This window comes from Melospiza georgiana, chromosome 13 (assembly GCF_028018845.1).
Source record: "Melospiza georgiana isolate bMelGeo1 chromosome 13, bMelGeo1.pri, whole genome shotgun sequence".
In the NCBI taxonomy this organism is placed as follows: domain Eukaryota; kingdom Metazoa; phylum Chordata; class Aves; order Passeriformes; family Passerellidae; genus Melospiza; species Melospiza georgiana.
The window spans coordinates 18,491,012-18,514,682 of record NC_080442.1 but is presented as its reverse complement, the minus strand read 5'-3'; the positions used below and the strand labels follow the sequence as shown (position 1 = coordinate 18,514,682).

Below are 23,671 nucleotides of genomic sequence, written 5' to 3'. Positions count from 1 at the left end.
CTCTGCTGGTCTTTGCCACAGTATGTGACCATTTTGCAATGCCAGAGCAAGGTTTAAAACTCATTGTCTGCTGGAAAATCCCTCAGGGCCTGTGCCAGGAGCGCTGAGGCAGAGGGAGAGAGCAGGGGCCTGGGACTCTTCTGTGGCACTGATATGGTGCAGCTTCACAGGGGAAGAAATAACATCATCTCTAGCCAAGGATTTAACAGCCACAGCAGTCTAATAGTCAGATTTATTGCAGGGGAATTAGAAATGTGTGATTTGATTTTGGGTCTCTCATGGCGAGAAGGACATCCAGGTGCTGGAGGATGTCCAGGGAAGGGAATGGAGCTGGGGAAGGATCTGGAGTGGTTGAGGGAGCTGAGAGAGCTCAGCCTGGAGCAAAGGAGGCTCAGGAGGGACCTTGTGGCTCTGCACAGCTCCTGACAGGAGGGGACAGCCGGGGGGTCAGGCTCTGCTCCAGAGAACAGGGACAGGAGGAGAGGGAACGGCCTCATGTTGCAGCAGGGGAGATTTTGGTTGGATATTAAGGAAAATTTCTTTGCTGAAAGGCTTGTTCAGCATTGGAGCAGGCTGCCCAGGGCAGTGCTGGAGTCCCCATCCCTGGAGGGATTTAAAGCTGGATGGATGTGGCACATGGGGACATGGCCTATGGTGGCCTTGGCAGCGCTGGGACAATAGTGGGACTTGACGATCTTAGAGGGCTTTTTCGGCTAAACTATCCTGTGCCTCTCTGATAATTTTAAAGCAAACTGTTGTCTGAACACACAGTTTCAGGAGTACACCCCAGTTTTGCACTGGAGTTCATTGCCTCCCGCTCCCCCACTCCCACAGGTGCAGAAGCGGGAGAAGGAGGCGCACTGCCCAGCCGGGATGCTTATCCATAAACTCTTCTCCACACATAGCGGTCATTTGTGGCGCTATTTTACGTGGGCACCACATTCCCCCAGCACGGCCATCCCACATTCCCGCTTCCCACGCGGGGTCAGCCCTCACGGGCGGACTGCGTGAGGCGCGGCCCTTCCCGCCCGGGCCGCGCCATCCGACCGGACGATTTCCGTGCCGGACGCATGGTGGCGCGGCGGGACGGGGTGTGCAGCAGCGTTTCCCTTCCGCCGCCGCCGCTCGGCCCGGAGCGCTCCGAGACAGCCCCGCTGAGGGCGAAGGCTCGCGGGGAGGGCTGGATCCCTGCCCGACCGCCCTCAGAGCGGCAGCGCTGCGCCCTTTCCCCAGCGAGGCTCGGCTCCTGCCGTCTCCAGGCCTCGCGCTACGCCCGGCTGGAAATGCCGTGCGGGGTTCAGCGTGCATTCACCTAATCCGTGCTCAGCCCCTCGTTCTGAGGGGGACAAGGGTAATTGTCGCTCCTGCCCGGGCTCAGCGTGAGGGGGAGAGACGCGCGGCTCCCCAGGAGCAGCTTTGGTGGTGATTTGTGCCTTCCTCCCCTGCAGGCAGCTGATCCCGGCCGAGCCCGCCCGTGAGGGCGGCCCAGGGGCGGCTCGCCATGCCCACGGTGGTGGTGGTGGACGTGTCGCTGTCCATGACGCGGCCCGTGTCGGTGGAGGGCTCCGAGGAGTACCAGCGCAAGCACCTGGCTGCCCACGGGCTCACCATGCTCTTCGAGCACATGGCCACCAACTACAAGCTGGAGTTCACGGCCTTGGTGGTGTTTTCATCCCTCTGGGAGCTCATGGTGCCCTTCACGAGAGACTACAACACACTCCAGGTAGGGCGTATGAACACTAAAGCAGTAAATCGTCGACATTTTTAAAAATCAGCCAATTGTGCCATCAAAACAGGGTGAAGTTGTGTGATTTGGTGTCATGCTGTGCACAACGTTGTGAATTGAGTGAGTTTGTCCTCATTTTAAGGGCAGGTGAAATCAGTGTGCTTTGCCAGTTGCACTTTGCAGGTGATCACTGAGGTGTGGCTCATTGGTTCTGAAATGGAGTGGAGGTAAAAATGGGATGGAGGGAAGGGCTGCCTGATGAAGCTCCCCAAATGGGTCTGTAATGTCCCTGTTTTTATGTGTGGTTGTTGGTTTGCTCTTGGTAAACAATGCAGCTGACAGGACCATTTAGAAAGGCTTTGGTAGAGAGAAGCTGCTGCTAAAAGTGTGTTGAGGTCAAAACAGTGCAAGAGTGAGAATGAGTGATTTTAGGCCTCAAAGATGGGGTGGGATTTGGGAGGAGGAAATGGGAAGTGGAAAGTCCAAGAGGGAAGTTTCACATGAATGCAGAGTAAGGCACTGGAGCCTGTGAATCCAGTAAAATTTGTACATTTATAGCTGACCCGCACAGGCAGGGGGAAAGGACACATTGCTCTCACAGGGCACCATGGTTTGGGTTTGTCCATTGGGCAAAGAGATTTTTAAAGCTGTTCTCTGTTATGTTTGCAGTTTAGCAGGAGAGTGCCAGTGCATCCGCTCTGATTAATTTTCACTTCCCTAAGAGTTCATTTGAGGAATTTTACAAGCCAGGAGCCCAACCAGCTCCTTTAGCAAGTTCATCTCACAACTGCACCCTGGTGATGCTAAGTGTGAGGTTTTAATTTCTAAGAGGAAAGCTGGTTTATGGATGCAGATGTGAGTTTTGGGTTTGTCACTCTCTCTCTGCCAAAGAGTTTTTGGAAATAAACTCCTTGTGGTCTCTGCTCTGACACCTGGGAGGATTTTTCTCAGCTAAATGTTTCGTGTTAGATGTTGCCTCAGGTTTTCACTTTTTTAAGACATGCAAAGGTGTTTTTTCACTGTTAAAGAGCTGTGCTGATAATATTGCAGTTAATAATATTAATACAGTTAATATACTACAAATAAATTAATATAAAGATAATATTAATACAGTTGATAATATGTTGATAATATTGCAGTTCCTTGAAAGGCAGGAGTGCCTGCTGGTGTGCCTGGCAGGGATGCTCCCCCAGCAGTGACTGTGGTGTTTGTCTTTGCAGGAAGCCCTCAGTAACATGGATGATTATGACAAAACCTGTTTGGAGTCGGCGCTGCTGGGGGTTTGCAATATTGTCCAGCAGGAGTGGGGGGCAGCAATTCCTTGCCAGGTAAGGCTGATTGCTCTGGTTTAGGTTTAGTTCACTGCATGTTCAGTTATCCTTGGCAGGGAGATTGGAACTTGGTGATGTTTAGGACCCCTTCCAACCTGAAGCATCCTGTGATTCTGTGATTGATTCTGTTCCTGTGAGTTGCACATAGAAATGTAAATGTAATTTGAAAGTTTGGAATGCTCTCAGGCATGCTTTGTGCAAAACCACAAAGAATTAGTATTTTGGCTAAACCTGCAGTATGAACAGAAGGTGAGCTTTATAAAAATATTCAGCAACAAATAAAAAAAATGGGGCTGTTTCCTGCCCAGTGTGTTCTTGTGGTGCAGTGGATTGTGAAACGTGGCTCAGGAGCACTCTGTGCAGGCCTGGTGTCTGATCTGGATGCAGTCTGCTGTCCCAGGAGCCTCAGTGCATTTGGAAAGGGTGTAGTCCCACATCAGGAGCCTCTCCCTTCCAGTCCTTGATGGTTTCCAGGGCTTTAACAATCCCAGCTCTCAACCAACAGTGTGGGGCTGCTGCTGCTGTGTTTTGATCTGACTTCTCTCCCAAATGAGTCATTTGCCATGCAGCTGCTCACAGCCCCCATTCAGCCCTGCAAGCTCTCAGCCTTCCAAATCTGCTGCCTTTTATGGCAGAGTTTGCCATAAAACCCTTGGTTTTCTCAGACACTTGATTTAAGTTCAGTAATTTTGCAGCTCAGTGAGGTGGGGAGATGCCTGAAGCAATATTCCTAAAGGAGAAAAAGGATAGAGGTTTATTGGTGAGGCGCTGCTTCATCATCCAACATGGACAAAGGGCACCCTGGGACAGAAAAGAAAACAAACAACAAGAAAGATGTGAAAACCAGACAGAGCTTAGATCTCAACTGTTTTGTGTCTCATTTGTGCCATAGCTGATTTTACTGGCACTTCAGTTGCTGGGTGGTGGAGGGCACTGAGGAATGAACTGTGCAGCCTTGGAGTAGTGGAAAACATCACTGGTGAGCACCAGTTCTGAGGAGACACTGAGAGAGACTGAGGATGCAGGGAGAATACAGATCTGGATGTAGCAATTACACGTGGAGTTTCAGCTGGGTTTGATTTTCCTTACCTAGCAGCCAGAAGTCATGCCTGCTGTTGCCATGCAGCATTGAAGGAGCAGCTCTTTTACTCCTCTGGAAGCTGGGTCACAGCTGAGTGTAAATAATCCCATTATTCAGTGTAATTAGTGCAGGTTTCCACAGGGATTGACTCTGGATGTGCAGTTGAATGAAAAAGTGTGGTTTTGATATAGTAATTCTGCTGCAGAATGTGAGGATAATGCAGCTGTATTTGCAAAGCATTAAGATCACTCAACTTCCACTACAAGCCATGGAAACATCACCTTTTTTGAGGTTTCTGTGGCTTGTAGTGGAAGTTGAGTTGCTCTCCAGATTTTGCAGAAGAAATCCAGAAAAGAGGCTTTATCATTCATCTGACAATAAACCTGGAATCCTTGAGTCCAGCAGCAGGAGGCCTGTTTTTGGCTGTGTAGCCACTGTGCTTGTAGTGTACACTTAAATGTATGAGATTCAAATGTTGGTGCAATTACCTAATGCCAAGAAAACACTTATTTACCATGCACATTGTGTAAACCATGAGGGTTCAGTCTTCAACTTCTCCTTGATGTGGGGCTCCTTCTGGAAATTTTGCCCAGCTGGGTGGAGGAAACCTGCTGGGATAGGGAGTTTGTGTGGGAGCAGGTGCTGCAGGAAGGCCCCTGCAGGGTGCGCGGTGATGCTGGAAGTGTCTCACTGTCCCGGTCCCGCAGGTTGTCCTGGTCACCGACGGCTGCCTGGGCATCGGCCGGGGCTCCCTGCGCCACTCCCTGGCCACGCACAGCCAGCGCAGCGACAGCAACAGGTTCCCACTGCCCTTCCCGTTCCCGTCCAAGCTCTACGTCATGTGCATGGCCAACCTGGAGGAGGTGATGGCTTATTCTTTGTTGCATTGGGAAATTGTTGGTCCTGTCTGAGCTGACGGCCAGTTGTGTTGATGTTCCCGTGCTTAAGGTTTAGTTGACATTCTGGTGCTTAGTTACGGGTGAAAGAGAATTAAAGGTTTATTATTGCACTGTTATTATCTACTGCTACTGCTTTATTACCATAGTCTTTATAAATCATGTCAGTTTGTCCCTGGGGAATATTATGGGATTTTAATGTCTCTGTTTATATTACTACTGCATTAATCACATTGAATGCTTTTGGGGCTCTTCTTAATCTACAGTTAAGTTCTTGAATAAATTACTTGTGCTGCAAAGATGCTTAACACTTAAGACACAGTAGCTGTATGTAGAAATGTGAGAGGGGAAAACTGAAGTCTCCAAGCCAGTGTTCAAAACACCTTCCCTTAGTTTTGAAGGAAAGGTGTCAATTTTCTTCCTCCTTTCTCTTTCTCTTGCAAATTTCAATCCCAGCTTTAAAAATCTTCACAGGAGTTAGAATTCTGCTGCATAAACATTTGTTTAAAAAGAAGCCTATTTGACTAATATTCATTAGATTGAGTTTTATTAATAGCATTGCTTTTGATTTGACACCTGTATTCTTGTGTCCTTCACAGAAGGGTTTTGTGCTTAGGCATCAATTAGATATCTCAGCTTCATGGTCTCTGTCAAGGATGATCCTTTTGATTAAGCTGGTGGATTGAAGCACTGTTAAGGTCTCAAAATAACTGGGAAAATATTTAAAATAAATATTTAAAATAAATCATCTATTTCTGATAAGTAATAAGAGAACATTGCCTGGGAGACAAAGAATGTTGGTTTATTTGGAAAGGAGAGAGAGAACAAAAAATCATGGGAGCATCCAATCAGATGCTTTTTGCTGTGTTGTGTATATTTTCTTTAAAAATACTGGTTAGTACAAAAGAGAATAAAAAGAACACTCAACAAAAATATTTTCCTTTCTTTTTCTTCAGCTTCAAAGCACAGATTCCTTAGACTGCCTGGAACGGCTCATTGATTTAAACAATGGGGAAGGGCAGATTTTCACCATTGATGGCCCCCTGTGCCTGAAGAATGTGCAGTCCATGTTTGGGTGAGTGCACTTGTAGATAACAGACTTTTGGGAAGGTCCCCAGTTGGTATCTCAAAAGAAAAACACAAACAATAAGAAATCTGATGGTATGAGATGTTCTAATTAAACTCTTTATTTTTATTTTTTGATCTTGTTAACTGTAATTTCATCTTGGCCTTCACTAGTTGTGGTCAATATTTATTTAGTCATTGTAACCAAACTGTGGCATCTGTTTATGCTTGGCAGATAGAAGACAGTAATTTCCATAATTATTGTTCATTTTCCATGACTGGGATAATGCTGCTTTGTTTCATAATTTAGCAACATTAGAACTATTGAATTAACTGTAGTTAAAAAAGGTTTGGGAGCTAAATTAGTGTGCCTTAGACAAACTATTTTCATTTAATATGTATTATGTTTTCCTTAATAACTGTGTTCTAGAAAGCTAATAGACCTGGCTTATACACCATTCCATGCTGTCCTCAAGTGTGGCCACTTAACATCTGATGTGCAAGTATTTCCCAGACCAGAGCCTTTCATTATAGATGAGGAAATAGACCCCATTCCTAAAGCAATTAATACAGGTAACAAATCTTTGATTGCTTTTTTACTAAAATCCATTTGATTTCTGCCCTTTCGCTACCACCTCTCATCCCGTGGACTTCATCCATTTCATCCACTTTGTCTCTGCAAGGATCAGTCTCCAATTGTGTAATTTTTTGATGTATGTGTGACACCAGGGAACAAAAATACCATCCTGCTTCATCCATGTGGGGTGCAGTAAGGTAGAGGCACTTTCAGAGCCCAGGGTGACAATTTCTAGGGGTAGAGTGTGGGAAACAGCCACAGGCTGCTTTCCATGAACACCCTCATAAGCTTCAGTGAAGACAAATTATTTAAAAGAAAAAAACTGTGCAAAGAAAAACCTTCCCAGCCCTCCCGTTAGTGGACACAGCTCCCATGAGCAGCAGGTATTTGCTTTTTCTCTTTTGGAATTTGTAAGACAGCAGTGGATTGTGTGCATTGTAAATATCAAGGGGCTCAGTTCTGTAACTGTCCAGCAGCACAGCTCGTGGGCAGCAGTTAGCAGTCTGTGTGTGCTGAAAATCATCTTCAAAAGTTGTGTGTTTTATGTATTTCTAACTTATAAACACCTTTGCACTCCAGTTCAGTATGGGTTCTCTTGTGCCACCTTTAGGCATTGCTTCAGAAAACCTGGTGGTGGTGATGTTCAGTAGCCTCTGAATACATTTCAGTTATTTCCAATTATGACTTAAACTGTCTTAAATCTGATTTAAATCTGTTATCTCCCTGCAGATCTAGAAATTGTTGGGTTTGTAGATATTGCAGACATTTCCAGCCCTCCTGTCTTGTCCAGACACTTGGTACTGCCCATTGCACTTAACAGAGGTGAGCAAGTTGGGTTTATTTCAGCAAAAACTACTTTAAGCTTCCCTTGTAATGAGGTTTGGACAGGTTTAATGCAATCACATATTTGTGTGGTTGCATTAAAATTAAAACCTTGACCACAAGCTCTCTTGTTTTACATCCTGTGTTCTTTGTGAAGTTCATAGAGGGGCCAGGGTCCTTCCAACATCATTATTAATAGAACATGCTAAACATACAGTTCAGAATAATAATGAGCCATGAAATACGTGGTGCAAGATTAATATTTAATGCCCTTGAGTACAATGCAGTGGAACATTTATGTATCATTAGTGTGCCACTTTGCCCAAGCAGTTCATTCTGCAGCTGTTTGTTCTACAAAAGTATTAATTAACTCTTGCAGGCAGACAGTAAAGGGTGGTGTCATGGAAACAGATCTCTTGTGTTTGAATTTATTCTCATGTTTTCTCTTTGTTTGCTTTGATTCTTCCCCAGAGGGGGATGAGGTGGGACCTGGGATCACAGATGACACTGAAGATGAGAATTCAGCTAATCAGATTGCTGGGAAAATCCCCAACTTCTGTGTTTTATTACATGGCAGCCTGAAAGTGGAAGGCATGGTGGCTCTCGTCCAGTTGGGGTATGGAGCTGGATGTCTGCCTGAAAAATCTCTTACTTTGCTCATTTAGGCTTTATTTATAAATTATGCTTATTTATATCTGTATTCTGTGCAGAACTCTGCACTGCTAGACTAAGCTGTGGATTTTTAATTGCAGATTTGTTTCTGTCAGTACAAATTGCAAACATTGAGCCTCCACACAGTGAGAGGGAGGCACATTCTATGCAGAGGGGTGGAAGATTTTCAGCCTTTGAGGGTTTGCTCTTTTTCACAGGCCAGAGTGGTATGGAATGCTTTATTCACAAGCTGATAGCAAGAAGAAATCAAACCTCATGATGTCACTCTTTGAACCTGGTCCTGAGCCCCTCCCATGGCTGGGGAAGATGGCACAGCTTGGCCCCATTTCAGGTGCTGGTCACACTCCTCTGAGTAACTCTTAAACATGCAGTGCTGTGTGAATGATCTTGGCAATTTTTGGTTGCTAAGTCTATCATTTATTTTTTCTCCCAGATGCAAAAGAAAATCCTTATGGAGAGGATGACAACAAGAGCCCTTTCCCTCTGCAGCCCAAGAACAAGCGCAGCTACGCTCAGAATGTCACTGTGTGGATCAAACCCAGTGGCCTGCAGGTAGTGAGCCAGGGTGTGCTGCTTTACCTGGAGCAGCAGGAGCCATCTCAGCAGGAACTGCAGTCTGTGCATGTCTTGCCCATTTAGAGTAATTGCTTTATTGCTTTTCTTTCATTTTTATAAACACTGCCTCTTTACAATGTCATGATTAAAATGCAATCAGAAAGCATAGCTTGTTTAATGAGAGTTGTGTCTCCAGTGGAGCATCTGGCTTGGTTTATTTGATTTAGTATAATTACCAGTTATGTTTCAGCCTTTGTGAGCTGCAGTTTTGTCAATGGTCAGGATAATTTATCCCTAAAGAGTTGGGGGTTGTTCTGCAGCTTCCCCCAGAAGCTAGCAAGACTTTTGAATTTTTTTTTTCTTCTTTTCTGCAGACAGATGTACAGAAGATCTTGAGAAATGCAAGGAAACTCCCTGAAAAAACACAGACCTTCTATAAAGTGAGTAACATTCCAGGGTGGCCAAGTTTGATCCACAGTGATGGTGATGCATTTGACAGAGGAACCACAGTGTGCTCTGTTCAGGCTTGCAGTGCTCTGCAAAACTTACAGGCTGGTTGGGTGAGACAAGGGGGTCTCATTTCAATGGTCTGGCACTACATTTTGTGGCACAGATGTGTCATGTCCACAAGTGCCCCTCATGACCTCTGCTACTTCCATGGTGAACTTCTATGCTGTTGTCCAGGCAGAAATGAACAGGGATCAGAGAGGAATAGGAACACAGATGTCATTCTGAGTCTTGAAAATGTCTCCTCCATTTTATCTATAACTGAGGCAGAGAATGACAAAGTTCCAGGCACATTTGGCCACACCATAATGATCCATAACCAGACTAGCTGGAGGTAATTATTCCTCTTGCAAGCTTAGTGCTGAAGCAGTTTGGTATTGCAGCCTCCAGAGACCTGAAGAATGAATATCCTGCCTAAGTGCACTAAGCACTGTTCAGTTTATAGGGAAGAAAAATCAATGTATCTACATTTGACTGGACACTGTGGTCAAAGGCAGCAGTCAGTCAGTGAAGCCTAAGCTGGAGCCCTGCTGGGACACAGACAAAGCAGGCAGGTACAATAGCTGAATGCACAAAAGGAAGAAGTGGAGGTTTATAGGAAAGGATCAAGGGAAGACCACTGTCATCTTCAGCCCTGATTTTCTATCATCCATGAGCAGCTGAGCACTTTCCAGCAGCTGTACTGTGAGTAACATCACCTTTAAAAACAGATACAAGAAACCCACGTTTGATGTCGAGGCTTGGAGTGGCTTTAAAAGGGTTCTGTGTCTTTGCAGGAGCTGAACCGTTTGCGGAAGGCAGCTCTGGCCTTCGGCTTCCTGGAGCTGCTGAAGGGCGTGGCAGACATGCTGGAGCGGGAGTGCACGCTGCTGCCCGACACCGCCCACCCCGACGCCGCCTTCCAGCTCACACACGCGGCCCAGCAGCTCAAGGTGGCAAGTACTGGGGCCTCAGAATATGCTGCCTATGATCACAACATTGCTCCTCTGCAGACTGACTTTTCCAGTAGCAGCACTGAGAGAATGTGAAGTCTCCATTTTGGGAGCTTCTCTAGATTAAGGCTCAAGCAGTTCAGATTTTCTTCTGGCCTGTTCAATCGCTGTTTGAAGAACTTCCTATCCAAATGGGGAAGTTTTGCATCAGTGTTCTCTAAACAAACGTAGCTCGTTTGTGGTGGCTGTTAGTCAGACCTGGAAACTGTGGAAAGTGTCCCAAACCCAGTGGTGGTGTTGGATGATGGGTAGAAGTTATTTAGTACATGTGAGGAGAGAAAAAAAATGCCATTGGCAGCTCTTGGATTTTGGCCTCCCCAAAATGCAGTTACTACACAACTGAACTCGCTGGTGAAAATATCCTAAAAGGCAGCTACTACACTTTAAACATCAACTTGATTAGTCCAAAGAAAGGTGTGAAAAGCACCTTGCAGGATCAGATACAAAACTGATTTTGGGGCGTTGGCCCTGACTTTATGCCCAACTTGACAGACTGTTTGTACTAAGCATTATCACTTGCATTGCAGTGCTTATGCTTCTGAAAGTAACTTGATCTTGGGACATATGTTTTTTTTATTTGCATAATACAAATAAAGAGTAATTCTTCATGAAAATTTAAGTTGGATTTGTTCCATTTTCATAGTGGGCGGTGTGGCCCAAAAGGCTGACCTGGTGAAGGCTCAGGTCCCAGCTGTTTATCTCAAGTTAAATATCAAATTATACAACTTCTCAGGAAGTTGTATAATTTGAAAGAACAAACAACTGAACTAAAACAAAATTTGGTTGTAAATCTTTATTAATAGAAACACATTCTTTCTGAAGGACTAAAATTCAGTAGTGTAAGATCCATGACAGCTTGCACTAGGTACCACAGTTTCACTGATGAATACATACGGATTTCATAACAGAGGTTTAAATGCCCAGAGAAGAAATCAAAGTATGAAAGTGATCCTTGCTGTTCTGTTACTCAGCTAATTCAACCCTTTCACATACTTCAAACATAGGTACAGTGTGTGCTAAGTGAAATATTGTGTAAATAGTGCTCAACTCTCCTGAGTAAAGTAGGCTGTGCTTCTCCCAAAGAGAAGTTGTATCACGCCTCTTGTTGACAGAACACAATTTGTGAAATGCAGCGTGGAGCTTGTACTGCTTCTATGTTAGTCTCATAACACTATTTCATTTACAGTAACAAGCACTGGGTCCATATCACAAACCTTCTGCAGTTTGTTACTTTTAATATATATAAAATAATTTTCTGGAGGGTTCATATTGTTTTGCAATAGAAAAAGATAAATAGTAACATGGCACTAAGCTAATCTCAGCTTGTGTCTGTCCTGGATTGCTGGCATTGCTCTGCAGTGCCTGAGGCAGTGGCAGTTGGGAAACAACCTGTTCATAACCACAGTGCAGTTTGAACTAAACTTGCTGTACCTTTCTAAGCTGGGTTAAGGAGGCCAGAGGAATCTGGGATCAGCTACAGGAGGCTCAGTGTGAAGAAGGACATGCTGAAATAAAGTCAGCTGAACCAGAGGTTTCCAGGTGAGCCAGCAGATGACCTGAAATGTGGGGGGAGCTTCTCTTTAGTGGTGGTGGTTAAAGCAAGCAAAGAGAAAAGGGTCCTTCAAACCTGCATGGGACCTCCCTTACTAAGATTTGATATGTGCTATCTAAATAATACAGTTTATTTGACCCCCCTGTTCCATCCCCCCAGGAGCCAGTCAACCACACACACCAACTTCTCTGCTGCACCCCTAAATGCAGGTAGAAGAGTGACTTTGCTGCCCTGCTGAAGGCTGTAAATACAGGAGCCACAGCCCTGGCAGGATGGATCAGAGGGGCCCCATGTCCCATGAGAATTCCCCATTCTCCCTTTGCATGGGTTGGATGGAGTTCTGTTGGGATTCACATGCCAGGGGAATGCTGGTACCTATGTTCCCTTGTTTTGTTACATTTCAGTGCTTGCTCTACCAACCAGGGAAGCATTTCTGCCCTCAGTGGCAGCTTCCTTTCCCTAATGAGTGGACAGGATGTGTTGCTACAGGAATACATATTGCTATGGTCCACACAGAGCTCCTATTCTGTCAAGGCTTAACTAGAAACAGACTAATTTGTAGCATTTAAATCAGCATTAACTACTTCCAGTTTTAATTCTGTACTATCAATAATGCTGCAGAAGAAAAGGGGGGTTATATACTGAGCAAGTTTATCCCAGTGGCTGATAAACACCCAAACACTGCACAGTGGCCTCAGACTGTGCCTCCTCCTGCCATCAGGATGCCTCCCAGGAACAGCACAGGCCAGCAAAGAGCATATCCCACATCAGAAGCCCTATCTGCATGCAATATTGAAAGAGCAAATCTCCAATTAAAAGATAAACACTATTTCTAGTTAGTGCTGCTCCACTGATTATAAGCATATCATATGCAGATAATAGGATTTCTTTCTAATATGCTGGTTGACAGGATACACGTTTAAATGTTCAATGGTAAATGCCATGCATAGATGATGGAAAGGGAACAAAATCCAATATAAGGGAATGTTACCTGAATTCACTATGAAATCATGAAATTTAGCGTGGTCATTTCATTTTACAAAATTCTTGCATTACAGTGGATAAAACCGTAAGAATTAGAGGCTTATCTTGTCCCCAAGTGAGATAAGAAATCATTGCAGTCCTGCTTCACTTCATCTTTCTCTTCTTTGGTCCAAGGTGCTGTTTCCTTTGCTTGTAGAGGTAACGGTAGTTTACAAATACCCCTGGGAAAGAATGAAGTGTTTAGGTAGGACATCACTGCCTCTTTTTATGCTAAATGGCTGTACCAGATCTAAAGGAAAAATAACAGAACCCAACTAACCCAACCACCACACAACAAAATAAATTATTTAGGGGTGTGTGTAGCAGTGAAAGCTAATGCAAGTATTGTCTGGCTGGCTGAGGCAGGACTTGCTGCTCAGGTTGTTTGGCAAAGAGCTGCTTAGAAGGTTTGTTTGTCACCTTTAACATGAAGTTGTGACACCAGCTGTGCAGAGCTCAGGAGGATGAACCAGGTATTTCAGAGTGAAACTCAATTGAAGGGTGGCTTTAAGCAATGTCTGTGAGCAGGAGAAATCTAGTGAAAGTTCAGTTTAAAATTCTGGGTTAGATTGTGGTGAGTTGTGGATACCCAGCGTGGGTGTGGGTACCAGGAATTTAAATTGTGTTTACAAATTAACACCAGAATCCAACAATGTCTCAAGCAGGTTTTCTTCTTCTTTTCTTTCTATTAAAAGAGAGTTCTATATTTTTCCTGGGAAAACATGAAATCATGTTGCATTTGTTATTATATTGCAACATTTAACTAAATTAATTTGAAATTATGTTTAGATTGCCACTACATAATTCTAAAGCTCAAATACCTCCTAAAAGGTGAAACTAAGTATACTATGGTTATAAATGCATGTAAAAATTATTTCTTTAACCCAAGTTTATGCTGCTAATTTGTTACCAAGATCACCTTTTTCTCATTAGGGGTGTGTTCCCCTCAATCACTGACAAATTTACATGAACAATCCACAAGGATAACACTTAATCTCAAGCAATTTTGTGTTGCCATGGTCTCCAAGATGCAGGAATTTCATTTTCTTTGACAAATCAAGTTATTCAGGGGAAACTTTTTATTTCAATACTGAGATATAGAATTAAATACTTACCTAAAAACAAGGCTATAAGATATATTTGAAGCACAAATGGAAACTGGATTGTGACATTCAGTGGATTTGGCAATCCCAGGCTAAATTTCCCTGTTTCACTGAAGATTGGAATGGATTGAACAATACAGACAGCTGAAAGCAGAAGGCCACCATCATTACCAAGTACAGATAAAATGTATAATTACCCAGCCCACACCAACTATTTCAGCATAGTCCCTTCTAATTTGCCAGTGCTGATTAATGACAGCAATTTTGAAGGTGTTGAACATGCAGGAGGGTGGGAAGCACCTGCCTGAGGGGGTGCAGCAGGGAACCTTCCTGGTGAGACTCTGTTCTCAGGCACAGCTGCAGCGCCAGGGCCTGTGCCAGCAGGACTTGCCATCCAGAAATACCCCCAGCAATGAAACAGGCACACTCCTCCCCCTGCCTGGTGTTGGGCAATGCCCAAAGCTCCTCCTGGCTCACAGACACGGGTTTGCAACACAGGAATAACAGGAATAAGCCCCTGCCTGTCCTCTGCAGTCATTTACAAGAAATATCAAGACCTGGGAGCTGGTGTGAACCCAGGCCAGACTGAGCAAGTCAGGCCCAGCAGACAACGCTTTGGTTCAGCAGAGGGAAGTGAGCACTGGCCTCCTGTGCAGCTTGTTCTTATTCCATTTCTTCGTGCAACCCATCATTGCCTTTACTTCCCCCTCCAGGAAGAGAGTCTTTCCTCCAAAAGGAAGATTTACATCAAATTGAAAATAATATCTGATTCAGTATGAAAGACAAAATGCTTATATTTGGTTCACCTCAAAGCAAATCTATTTATCTGTTGCTCTATTTTACTATTTTAAGTCCAGCTGCCAAAAAAAAAAGAAATTGAGCTATTTTCCCAGCCTTGAATTCATTATTTAGTAAACTGTTTTAAGGAGATACCTTCTGCCAAGCCCCCTAAGGGGTAGAGAGGGATCCAGGCAGTGTAACGGAGCCAGGTGAGTGGTTTCCATTCAATTCCAATGCAGGAAAGCATGTAATAGGGATACCTACAGTGTGAGGAGAAACAAACACTTTAAAATGGTAACTACTACTAGAATTGGTCTTGTGTATCTACACTGTGTGCTCAACACAATTCCCAAATGACACCAGAATATTCAAGGCACTGTCCCTGTGGATGATGATGGACACACAGTTATTGGGCAGTTTACAGAGCTCAGGCCATTCTGAACACAGGCATGAAGGCAACTGCCTGGTTGCCTAATAAAACCTTCAAAATTACTTTGGTTCAAAGATAAAGGCCTCATTTAACAATGGAAATTCAAAGCATCAAAGAAATAAACAACAGGGCAGTATCACTTCCAGACTCCAGCCCTGCCTCAGCTTTTGGCAGATGAAGGAAGGCTGTGAACAGTCCATGACTCAAGGGCCCTCTGGGGCCAACTCTTCCAAAAAATACAAAGATCAAAATCTTCTTTCTCAGGAACAACCACTTTGTTCTGTGCACACTTGGTAGGAGGAAAATCCCACCAACCTGAACAACTCAATGATACTCCAGAAATAAAATATGAAGAACACCACAGGTTTGCTCTGCATTTCCTCCAAGGTTCCAAGGATAACAAACAAAACGAAGTTTCTTCCAAATATCTATTAAAGAAAAACATATTAAGGAACATTTACTCTTCATCAGAAGGAAGGGCAAGTCCTTGCTGACAGAAACACAAGATATCTACTCCTCACACTTCTGAGCATACAACTAACTCACAGCTGAGCTGTGACCTACTTCTTACAAGTAAGAATCTTGCCCTGTATTTAGGTCCAATCCAAGGGATCCAGTCTCAAATCAGCCATCTAATTTTTATGCACAACAACCACAACCAGGATAAAAAGGGCACTGGCACCAAATCAAAATCATGTACTTTTATCAGCTTCTTGCTTTCGCTGTCCTGCACTCCCTTACCCAGGTGATGGAAGGAGACAGACAGCCTGTCACAGCCAAGGCATGGGTTCCTGCCTTGTGAATAAGAAATCCTCCAGTCCAGTGCCAGGAGTTTGCATCACTTATTTTAGGAGAGTCTCAACACTTGTGTAAAATAAACATTTACTTTAAACATAAGTGCAAGGAGAAGAATTTAGAAATACAACCTGCACTATAGAAGGGATCAGCGGTGATTTGACCAGTCCTATTAGTGAATTCATGATCTCCATTAATGCCAGGGTCTGACAGAAATACATCATATCAGAAATAGTGTGAAATGTGTCATAGAAGGAATCTGTAAGACACAGAAAACCAACCATTTTAGAACAAATGAATTTCCATGCTCAGGAAGCCGGTGCAGCAGCACAGCTTGTGATAACAGGATTCTAGCTGTTTTTGAGAAAAACATGATGCATAATTACATAAGTTCTTTACAGGCCTTATCTTGAACTCACAGCAGCTGGGGCAGAAACACTGCTCCATTTCACACACAGAAGGATCAAGAGCTATTTCAGTAATTGCTTTACAAAAATGGAAATAGTGCTGTACCTCAACAGAATGGATTGTTCTTGCTACAAAAACAAAATATTCTGTCCAGATCATTTTCAAAAACATTAACATTGCAGTCAGCGAGACATTTTGCTTCAGCTGATTTTGTTAGAAGTGATCCTGGCAGAGCACAAGTATCATTCACAGAGTACACAGCTGTGACTTACAAGGGGACAGTATTTTCCTGCCCTTGACACTTTGATGACCTTTGAAAGGCTTTCATTGTGCTCTTTGGCATTGCACTCGTGGTTTAGTTCCTAAAGATATCTCCCTTTAGATTTTGCCATTTAAAAGGTCTTAAAAACAACACTGAAAATCAACTCAAACCCTCCAATATAAATAAAATAGTGTTCATTACTTGCCTTTTCCTAAGATGAATAGTCGTACTGTCATGTTCACAAAAATCCAAGAGAATCCCAAAAACTGTACAAGATTATACATGACTAGGTATCCCTTCTTCAGGTGTTTGAAAGCTAAAATCAATAATAAACACATCAGGTGAGCAGAGTGCAATGGTAACAGAGCTGCATACCAGGATTTCTGAGAATAAAGCTTATAAGGAAAAGGGAAGTTATTGATTGTGATAAAAGCACTGTTGGGTGCACTGGGGGTTCTGCTTTTGCCATTATCTGCCAGAACTCCAGAACTTGCTAGTCAGATTTTTGACATTCCTTGGAAACTTCAGTCCATTTTTATTAAATTTCTAATAGCTCACAAAACAAACATCCCCCTCCAAGATACCAAGCCACTCAAAACTCCTTAAGAGTCAAGGTTCACAAAGTGTGAACAAACTTCCTAAATCCCACTTTACCCATTAAAAATATGCAGTTACTTACGGTCTTTTGGGACTCTGGATTCTATTTTCATTTTGTTAATCTTTTCTTCTTCCTTAAGATGAAGGATAAGGTTTTAAAGACTTACTGTAATTAGCAAGTGATTTGTTAACTATACTACTGCAAAGCTGGTGGGTTTAAAACTCAGCCAAGCACTCAGTAGCTAGAAGGTTTAAATTTTCACCAGCATAAACCAGAACATTCATCATCCAGAAATTATAGTACAGTAAAAGCCAGAGGGTGTTAACCAGTTATCCTGCCCTCACCATGTGGTTTGTTCTAGTAATTAGATGCTTTTGCTGAAAGAGCCTTGGCTCTCTCTGTTAATTCTCAGTTATGACTGTGCTGTGTCTTACATGATCCACCAGCAACCTGAGGAGAACAAAGAACATCCAGCCCAGGTTCTCTGCCTGCCTTTCCCAAAGCTCCTGGGCCTTGGCACTGCAGTGCCCCTCTCTGCTCCCTGCTAAGCTCAGAGGGGAACAGGGCAGTGTTTGTTGCAAAAAGGATTTGCAGGAACGTGGTCTGTTCAAGCCTTTTCCAAGTCCATCTTGCACCTCCCCACTCAGTAAGCTGCTCAAGCTCACCAGATGGTGGGAGTGCACGAGCAGGGCCAGCCAGGGGCTCAGGAAAGCCTCAGCAATCCCTGCTTCCCACACAGACAATGTCCAGGACTCTCTCCTTTGGGCTCCACATGGCAGGGTGACATGATCCTCTGTGGATCAGCACACCGGGCAAGGGGCACATGCAAGGAGCCAGCACACAGCCTCCAGTTCCAATTCTAACCAGAAACGTGCCTATTTCCAAATCCCCACTTACAATTTGAACCACTTAACTAAAAAAGCTGGTGTTGAATGGTGGGTGCTGCTGCCTACTACCTGTTCCCAACAAACCTCTTGTGTAGAAAAGCACGTTGGGTTAACATTCAGGCAGGGCAGTCAGATCCCCACACAACACTCACCACAGCTGGTCAGCGAGAGAGGCAAGAAGGGCTCCTTTCTGCAAGGGTTTATTCCAGCAGAGTATATCACATGTGGCTGAAGGGAACCCGGCGAGAAAGAGGGCAGCCACTAGCGCAGGCAGCTTAAGAAGGGGAAGGGGTGGGGGGCGGAGATAAGGGCAGGGCAAAGGGGGTTGGTCTCCTTAGCCACCAGTGGTACCAAGCCAGTGAGGGGACAGGCAAAGGGGAAACCAGGGGAAGTCCACGTGGGAGTCTGTCTTTTCCTCCCAGGAGGACTCGTCTATGGTTAGAGGAGAGAGTTCATGGGATGCTACACTTAACCAACTCTATATAGAAGAGCAATAACAATCAGCATGCCAGGAACTCCTGGTAAATGAAGAATGCAGGTTCAGGCACAGGAGAACAGCTGCCCTTACTTTGTAAGTGGCAGCACAAGCTCCAGGTGCCCACAGGACTCACCTTTTCCTTCAGCTCCATCTCAGCATCCGACTCGTCCAACCAGCGGTCGAAATCGGGCGCCAGGAAGAGCGGGCGCTTCTCCTGCTTGGTCAGCCTCTCCCACCAGTTACTCTCCTTCTTCTGCACAGTGATGTTCACCTGCCTCTGGGTCATCCTGCACACAGGCTGGGGGCAGACACATCAGCAAAAGTCCAATGAAACAAGCTCTGAGGCTGAGTTGGTAGCCAAGCTCCCCTTATCAAGGAGGCAGGGATGACACAACTGTGGTGGCACAAATGTCTCTCTGCCAACCAAGACATGGAAGCAAAGGGCAGTCCAGTTGAAGATGGCAGCTGTGATAGCTGCACAACTTGATGAGCAGCCTGCCCATATCACAGCACCACTGCATCCCACCACAGAGCTAGCAGAGACCCCAGTGCCAGCCTTCTTAGACAGACCCCTGATCTTGGCTTTACACCTTCTTGCACTTAGTACTGTGAGCCACCCACCTCCTATAGCCAGCAGTAAAAATAACACTGCCAGCAGCCATAGGTACTTGTCTAAACAGGGGACCCCAGGTGACCCCTGCTGCCCCGAGAGAAGGAGCTAAGAGCCTTAGGGAATTCCTGGACACAAGGTGAGCTGACAGAGCAAGCAGTGTGCTCACTGCCACCCCACAAGGCCTCTCCACCTGCACAAAGGCAACCCAGAACCTCTCCATCCTTACAGTCCATAGCACTGTCACCTTGGAGCCCATGGCACTGTCACCTTGGAGCCCTTCTGACCCCTGAGGCTGCTCCACATGGCACTGCCTGTCAGACCAGCTGAAACTGCTGCACAAGCTGCACTCCTAACTGAGCATGTTACAGCAGCTCTGCTCTGTCAAGGCTGCCTGGATGCTCCTCAGACATCTGAAGGCTGCTGCTGTAATTTACAGCTACTACACCTCATCCTTGCCTGCCACAGGCTCCATTTCTCACTGCTGGCACCAGCAAGGGGAACTCATGCTGCACATCAAAACTAAAGGAGAAAAACCTGGACTGTGATGCTGCCTGGTCCTGACCATCTGTAGTTACAGAGTTCAGTCTGTTCTCCAGTCCCTCCACAGTGACTCAGAGTGACAACTTTTGGAAGGAGGCTGCTCTGCAGAGACAAGGACTTGCCTTCCAGGCCTGGCTCACAGCAGAGCCTGTGTCTGCCAGCACAGGAGACAGGCACAGGCAGAGACAGGCACCTCTCCCACACTGTGGGCCAGGCAGATGATAAGGCAGTGACCAGACCCTGGAACCAAGAGCTGTTCACTGTCTGCCACTCCACACCTGGCAGGAGCCACACCAGAAACATGCCTGCTGACAGAGCCTGGAAATTTCCCCTCTGATGGTCTCCTTCCCTTCTCCCTCCCTGCTGAAGAGCAGAGGTGAACGGTGGCTCCCAGTCTGACTGGAGCTATCCCAAACTCAGCCAGGAATAAGCAGCACAAATCCTGCCCCAGGAGCAAAGCCCAAGTTCTCCTGTGCCCCAGGCTCTGAGAGTGGGGACAGACCTCACAGCCACCTGTGAGTAACACAGAGGGACAGCTCCTCCCACTCACTGCAACAGGGATTAAGGAAAGACTTCTCCAGCAGGAACCACAACATACCACAGCCTAAGAAATCTGCTCAAGCCAGAAACAAATTCTCCTGATTTTCTTCTTTTGTCCAGCTACAAAAGAAGCCATGAAACATCATACTAACTGCACAGTGTTCCCCTGAGCTCCAGTCAAGGTTACATCAGACAACACATTGCCAGATTCTCCCACTTTAAATCCTTAAAAAAACTTAAAACTGCTGTGGAACAAGTGACAAGCAAGTGCTTACTCAAGCTGGTCCATGCAAGCAGCAGCTCCAGTGAGGTGATTTGCATTAAAACAAGACAATGGCACACAGGACTGCCACAAAGCTGGCTGTTACTGAGTTAACAGAAAAATTTGAACAGTACATTGGGAACTTTGTGCACAGCCATTTCCCTTTCAAGTTCTTCAAAATTTATTTTTTCTTTGCAAGAACTAGAGAAGTAAAAATACCTACCTTAGGCTCGACTGGCTCGAGGAATTCGATCTCAAATTCATATATGTTGTCTCCTTTGGCACCGTGACCCTGGGCTAAAAGACAAGAATTGACAGTCAGTGTGGTTCCACACACTCCACCTGCAAAGGATGCTTTGGACACAGAAATATTCAGCACTTACTCACAGCACTTTCTTCGTGCTTTCCTCAGAGGCAAGAGGAAACCACACAATTACAGGGAAGACACCAAAACCTTGCTTGGAGGGGCAGATGCAGGAGTCAGCAGCTAAAGCTGCTGCAAGTCTGCCCCACGCTGCAAAAGGGTCCCTGCTGCAGGAAGCCAGCATGTCAAATTCCCAAAAGAGGGGATCAAAAGGCTGCTCAGGGATAACTCAAACCCAGCAGAAAATCTCCTGCTGGGGGATCCAGCCTCTGCACAACAGAGCACCCAGGGAGATGGGTGCTGCTGGGTCAGTAGCAGGGTGATATTGGGAGTCCCTCCCAGCAGCAGAAGGGCACTTATCAGGGTTTGTTATCTCCCACATTGATCCCCTCCCCAGAAAGGCTCCAAAACTGCACACTGTGTACAATTCCCACCCTTCCACGCTGTAAACTGATCCCAAGGAGAACATGATGTGCAACACCCTCCTATCAAATGGCCTGGCTGTGGCTCACCGAGGAGGCAGCAGCTCCTAATGAGACATCTTAAAAAATTCTGTCCAGCTGCAAAAAAAACATCTTTCAGGGCAAGATCTGCTTTAGTTTCCAAATGGAGCACTAGTTCCTGATGTGGAGGCTTGATAAGAATTGCACACAAGGTCTTTGTGAAAGGAAAAATTGCTGTGAGTTATCTCCAGGGTTTGGCTGGCCCAGGATGGGAAGGATATATGGAAATTCCACTGGTATTTAAATATGGGGAGGTTGGGGTTTTCTTGTTAGATAAGATAGGGCCTGTTGTGGTTACCAGGGCTGGAACACAGAGGTCTGTGGGTGGGAATGTGGCAGATCTGGACATGCCCAGCACAGTGGCTCCTGCCACTGATGGGGACCAGGCACCCCGCCATGGGGACAAGTGGGACAGCCCTGGGCTGGGGGCCAGGCTGAGACCCCCCGATGGAGCCCCTACCTCTGAAGTGCAGGACATTATCGGTGATGGTGATGTCCGGGTTCTGCGGAGGGAGAACATGCATTAGGTGACAGCTCACGGGGTCAGTGCACCCACCCGGGGGGTCCCCACAGCCCTGCCCGGACCGCCGAGCCCGCAGCCGCTGTCCCCGCGGGGATCCGCAGGTCAGCCACCTGGGGGTCCCGCAGGTGCTCCCCGCCCGCAGGTGATTCCCCCGCAGGTGAGCCCTTCCAGGTGCCCCGCAGGTGATTCCCCCGCAGGTGAGCCCTTCCAGGTGTCCCGCAGGTGATTCCCCCGCAGGTGAGCCCTTCCAGGTGCCCTGCAGGTGATTTCCCCCGCAGGTGAGCCCTTCCAGGTGCCCTGCAGGTGATTTCCCCCGCAGGTGAGCCCTTCCAGGTGCCCTGCAGGTGATTCCCCCGCAGGTGAGCCCTTCTAGGTGTCCCGCAGGTGATTCCCCCGCAGGTGAGCCCTTCTAGGTGTCCCGCAGGTGATTTCCCCCGGGGTCCCCCAGGTGAGTCTCCCTCCTCACCCAGTTCCCCACAGGTGTCCCCGCCCGGCGTCCCCCAGGTGTCACCCCCCGGGTGTCCGCAGACGTCCCCTCGCGGGTGTCCCCAGGTCAGTGTGCCCCCCGCAGGTGCGTTCCCCCGGTGTCCCCGGGTGTCCCCGGGTGTCGCGGCCGTACCCGGACGTCGCTGAGGTCCACTCGCAGGAAGAGCTCGCGGTGCCGCTGTGCCCAGTGCACGTGCGGCCGCAGGCTGGGCCCCGCCATCGTCCCGGCCCGCACCGGCCCGCGGCGCCCCCGCGCCTGCGCACTCCGACCTCCGCCGGGAGGGCCCCGCGCCTGCGCGCGCCGCGGGGGGCGGGCGCGGCCGCCATGGCCGGGAGCCCTCAGGGGTTCCGGGCCCTTCTCGGTGGGAGTCCTTGAGCCACAGTGTCTGCTGGGCCGGGAAAGCCCTCCCGGATCCGGTCTGACCATTCCCCAGCACTGCCGAGGCCACCGTTAGCCATGCTCGCATTTACGCGGCTTTGAAATCCCTTCAGGATGGGGACTCCACTGTTGTCCCGGGTAGCCTGTGCCACAGGCTGTTCAACAGCACTTTCTGTGAAGAAATTTTGACTGATATCCAAACTAAACCTCTCCTGGCACAACTTAAGCGTATTTCCCTTGTCCTGTAGCGTGTTGCCTGGTAGAAGAGACTGACTCCATCCCAGCCATGACAGGAGAGGCTGATAAGAATTTAGCAAATAGCAATCCTGCAGCTGTGCAACCTGTTTCAACTTTTACACTGTCATTATTTTGTGCCCCAGAACTTTCGGCTGGCCCAGCACTGGCACAGGCTGTTCAAAGAAGCTGTGGCTACCTCATCCCTGGAAGTGTGAAAGGCCAGGTTGGATGAAGCTTGGAGCAACCTGATTTTGGCGGCCCTGCCTATGGCTGGAACTGGCTGAGCTTTAAGGTCCCTTCCGACTCATAATTCGACCATTCTATCATAATAAGGCTAAAAAAAGACAGCATTTCCTTGTTATTTTCAAAAAGCCCACCACTCCCTCCTCAGCAGCTCACACAAGGGCCCCTTACCCACAGCCATCCTCATTCCAAGAGCAAATCCATTCTCCTTCAGCCCCATCCTGCCATGGCCTCTCCCTGCCTCAGGGTTTCCGTGTGAATCTCTGCTGTGGAGACAGCAGGTCCCTGGCCCACCCTGGCCCTGCACGGAGGATTCCACCCTCTGCCAGCCCCTGGTGCTGTGAAGCTACCACAGAAGGTGAGGTGAGCTGTAGCAATGGTCCCAGGGGCTTTATTTGGGAACACAAACCCCACAGACCCTTTGGGGCAATGTGTGGGGAA

General features: G+C 46.7%; 2 protein-coding genes across 2 annotated transcripts; one reads left to right on the top strand and one right to left on the bottom strand.

Moving 5' to 3' along the window:
- The first annotated feature begins 1,118 nt into the window (after positions 1-1,118).
- On the top strand, positions 1,119-12,983 carry INTS14 (integrator complex subunit 14). The gene is made up of 12 exons (XM_058033490.1): positions 1,119-1,351; positions 1,449-1,723; positions 2,947-3,054; positions 4,846-5,001; positions 5,991-6,109; positions 6,530-6,672; positions 7,406-7,498; positions 7,970-8,114; positions 8,368-8,501; positions 8,604-8,722; positions 9,100-9,165; positions 10,009-12,983. The coding sequence occupies exons 2-12, from the start codon at positions 1,502-1,504 to the stop codon at positions 10,258-10,260; spliced, it is 1,557 nt and encodes a 518-aa protein (XP_057889473.1). The 5' UTR covers positions 1,119-1,351; positions 1,449-1,501; the 3' UTR covers positions 10,261-12,983.
- Positions 11,003-22,620, bottom strand: HACD3 (3-hydroxyacyl-CoA dehydratase 3). The gene is made up of 11 exons (XM_058033491.1): positions 22,505-22,620; positions 21,823-21,865; positions 20,719-20,792; positions 18,674-18,838; positions 17,257-17,308; positions 16,783-16,893; positions 16,039-16,166; positions 15,428-15,540; positions 14,836-14,942; positions 13,915-14,046; positions 11,003-12,981 (listed from the first exon to the last, which is right to left on the bottom strand). Exons 1-11 carry the CDS (start codon positions 22,589-22,591, stop codon positions 12,905-12,907), a joined length of 1,089 nt encoding a protein of 362 aa, XP_057889474.1. The 5' UTR covers positions 22,592-22,620; the 3' UTR covers positions 11,003-12,904.
- Positions 22,621-23,671: the final 1,051 nt, after the last annotated feature.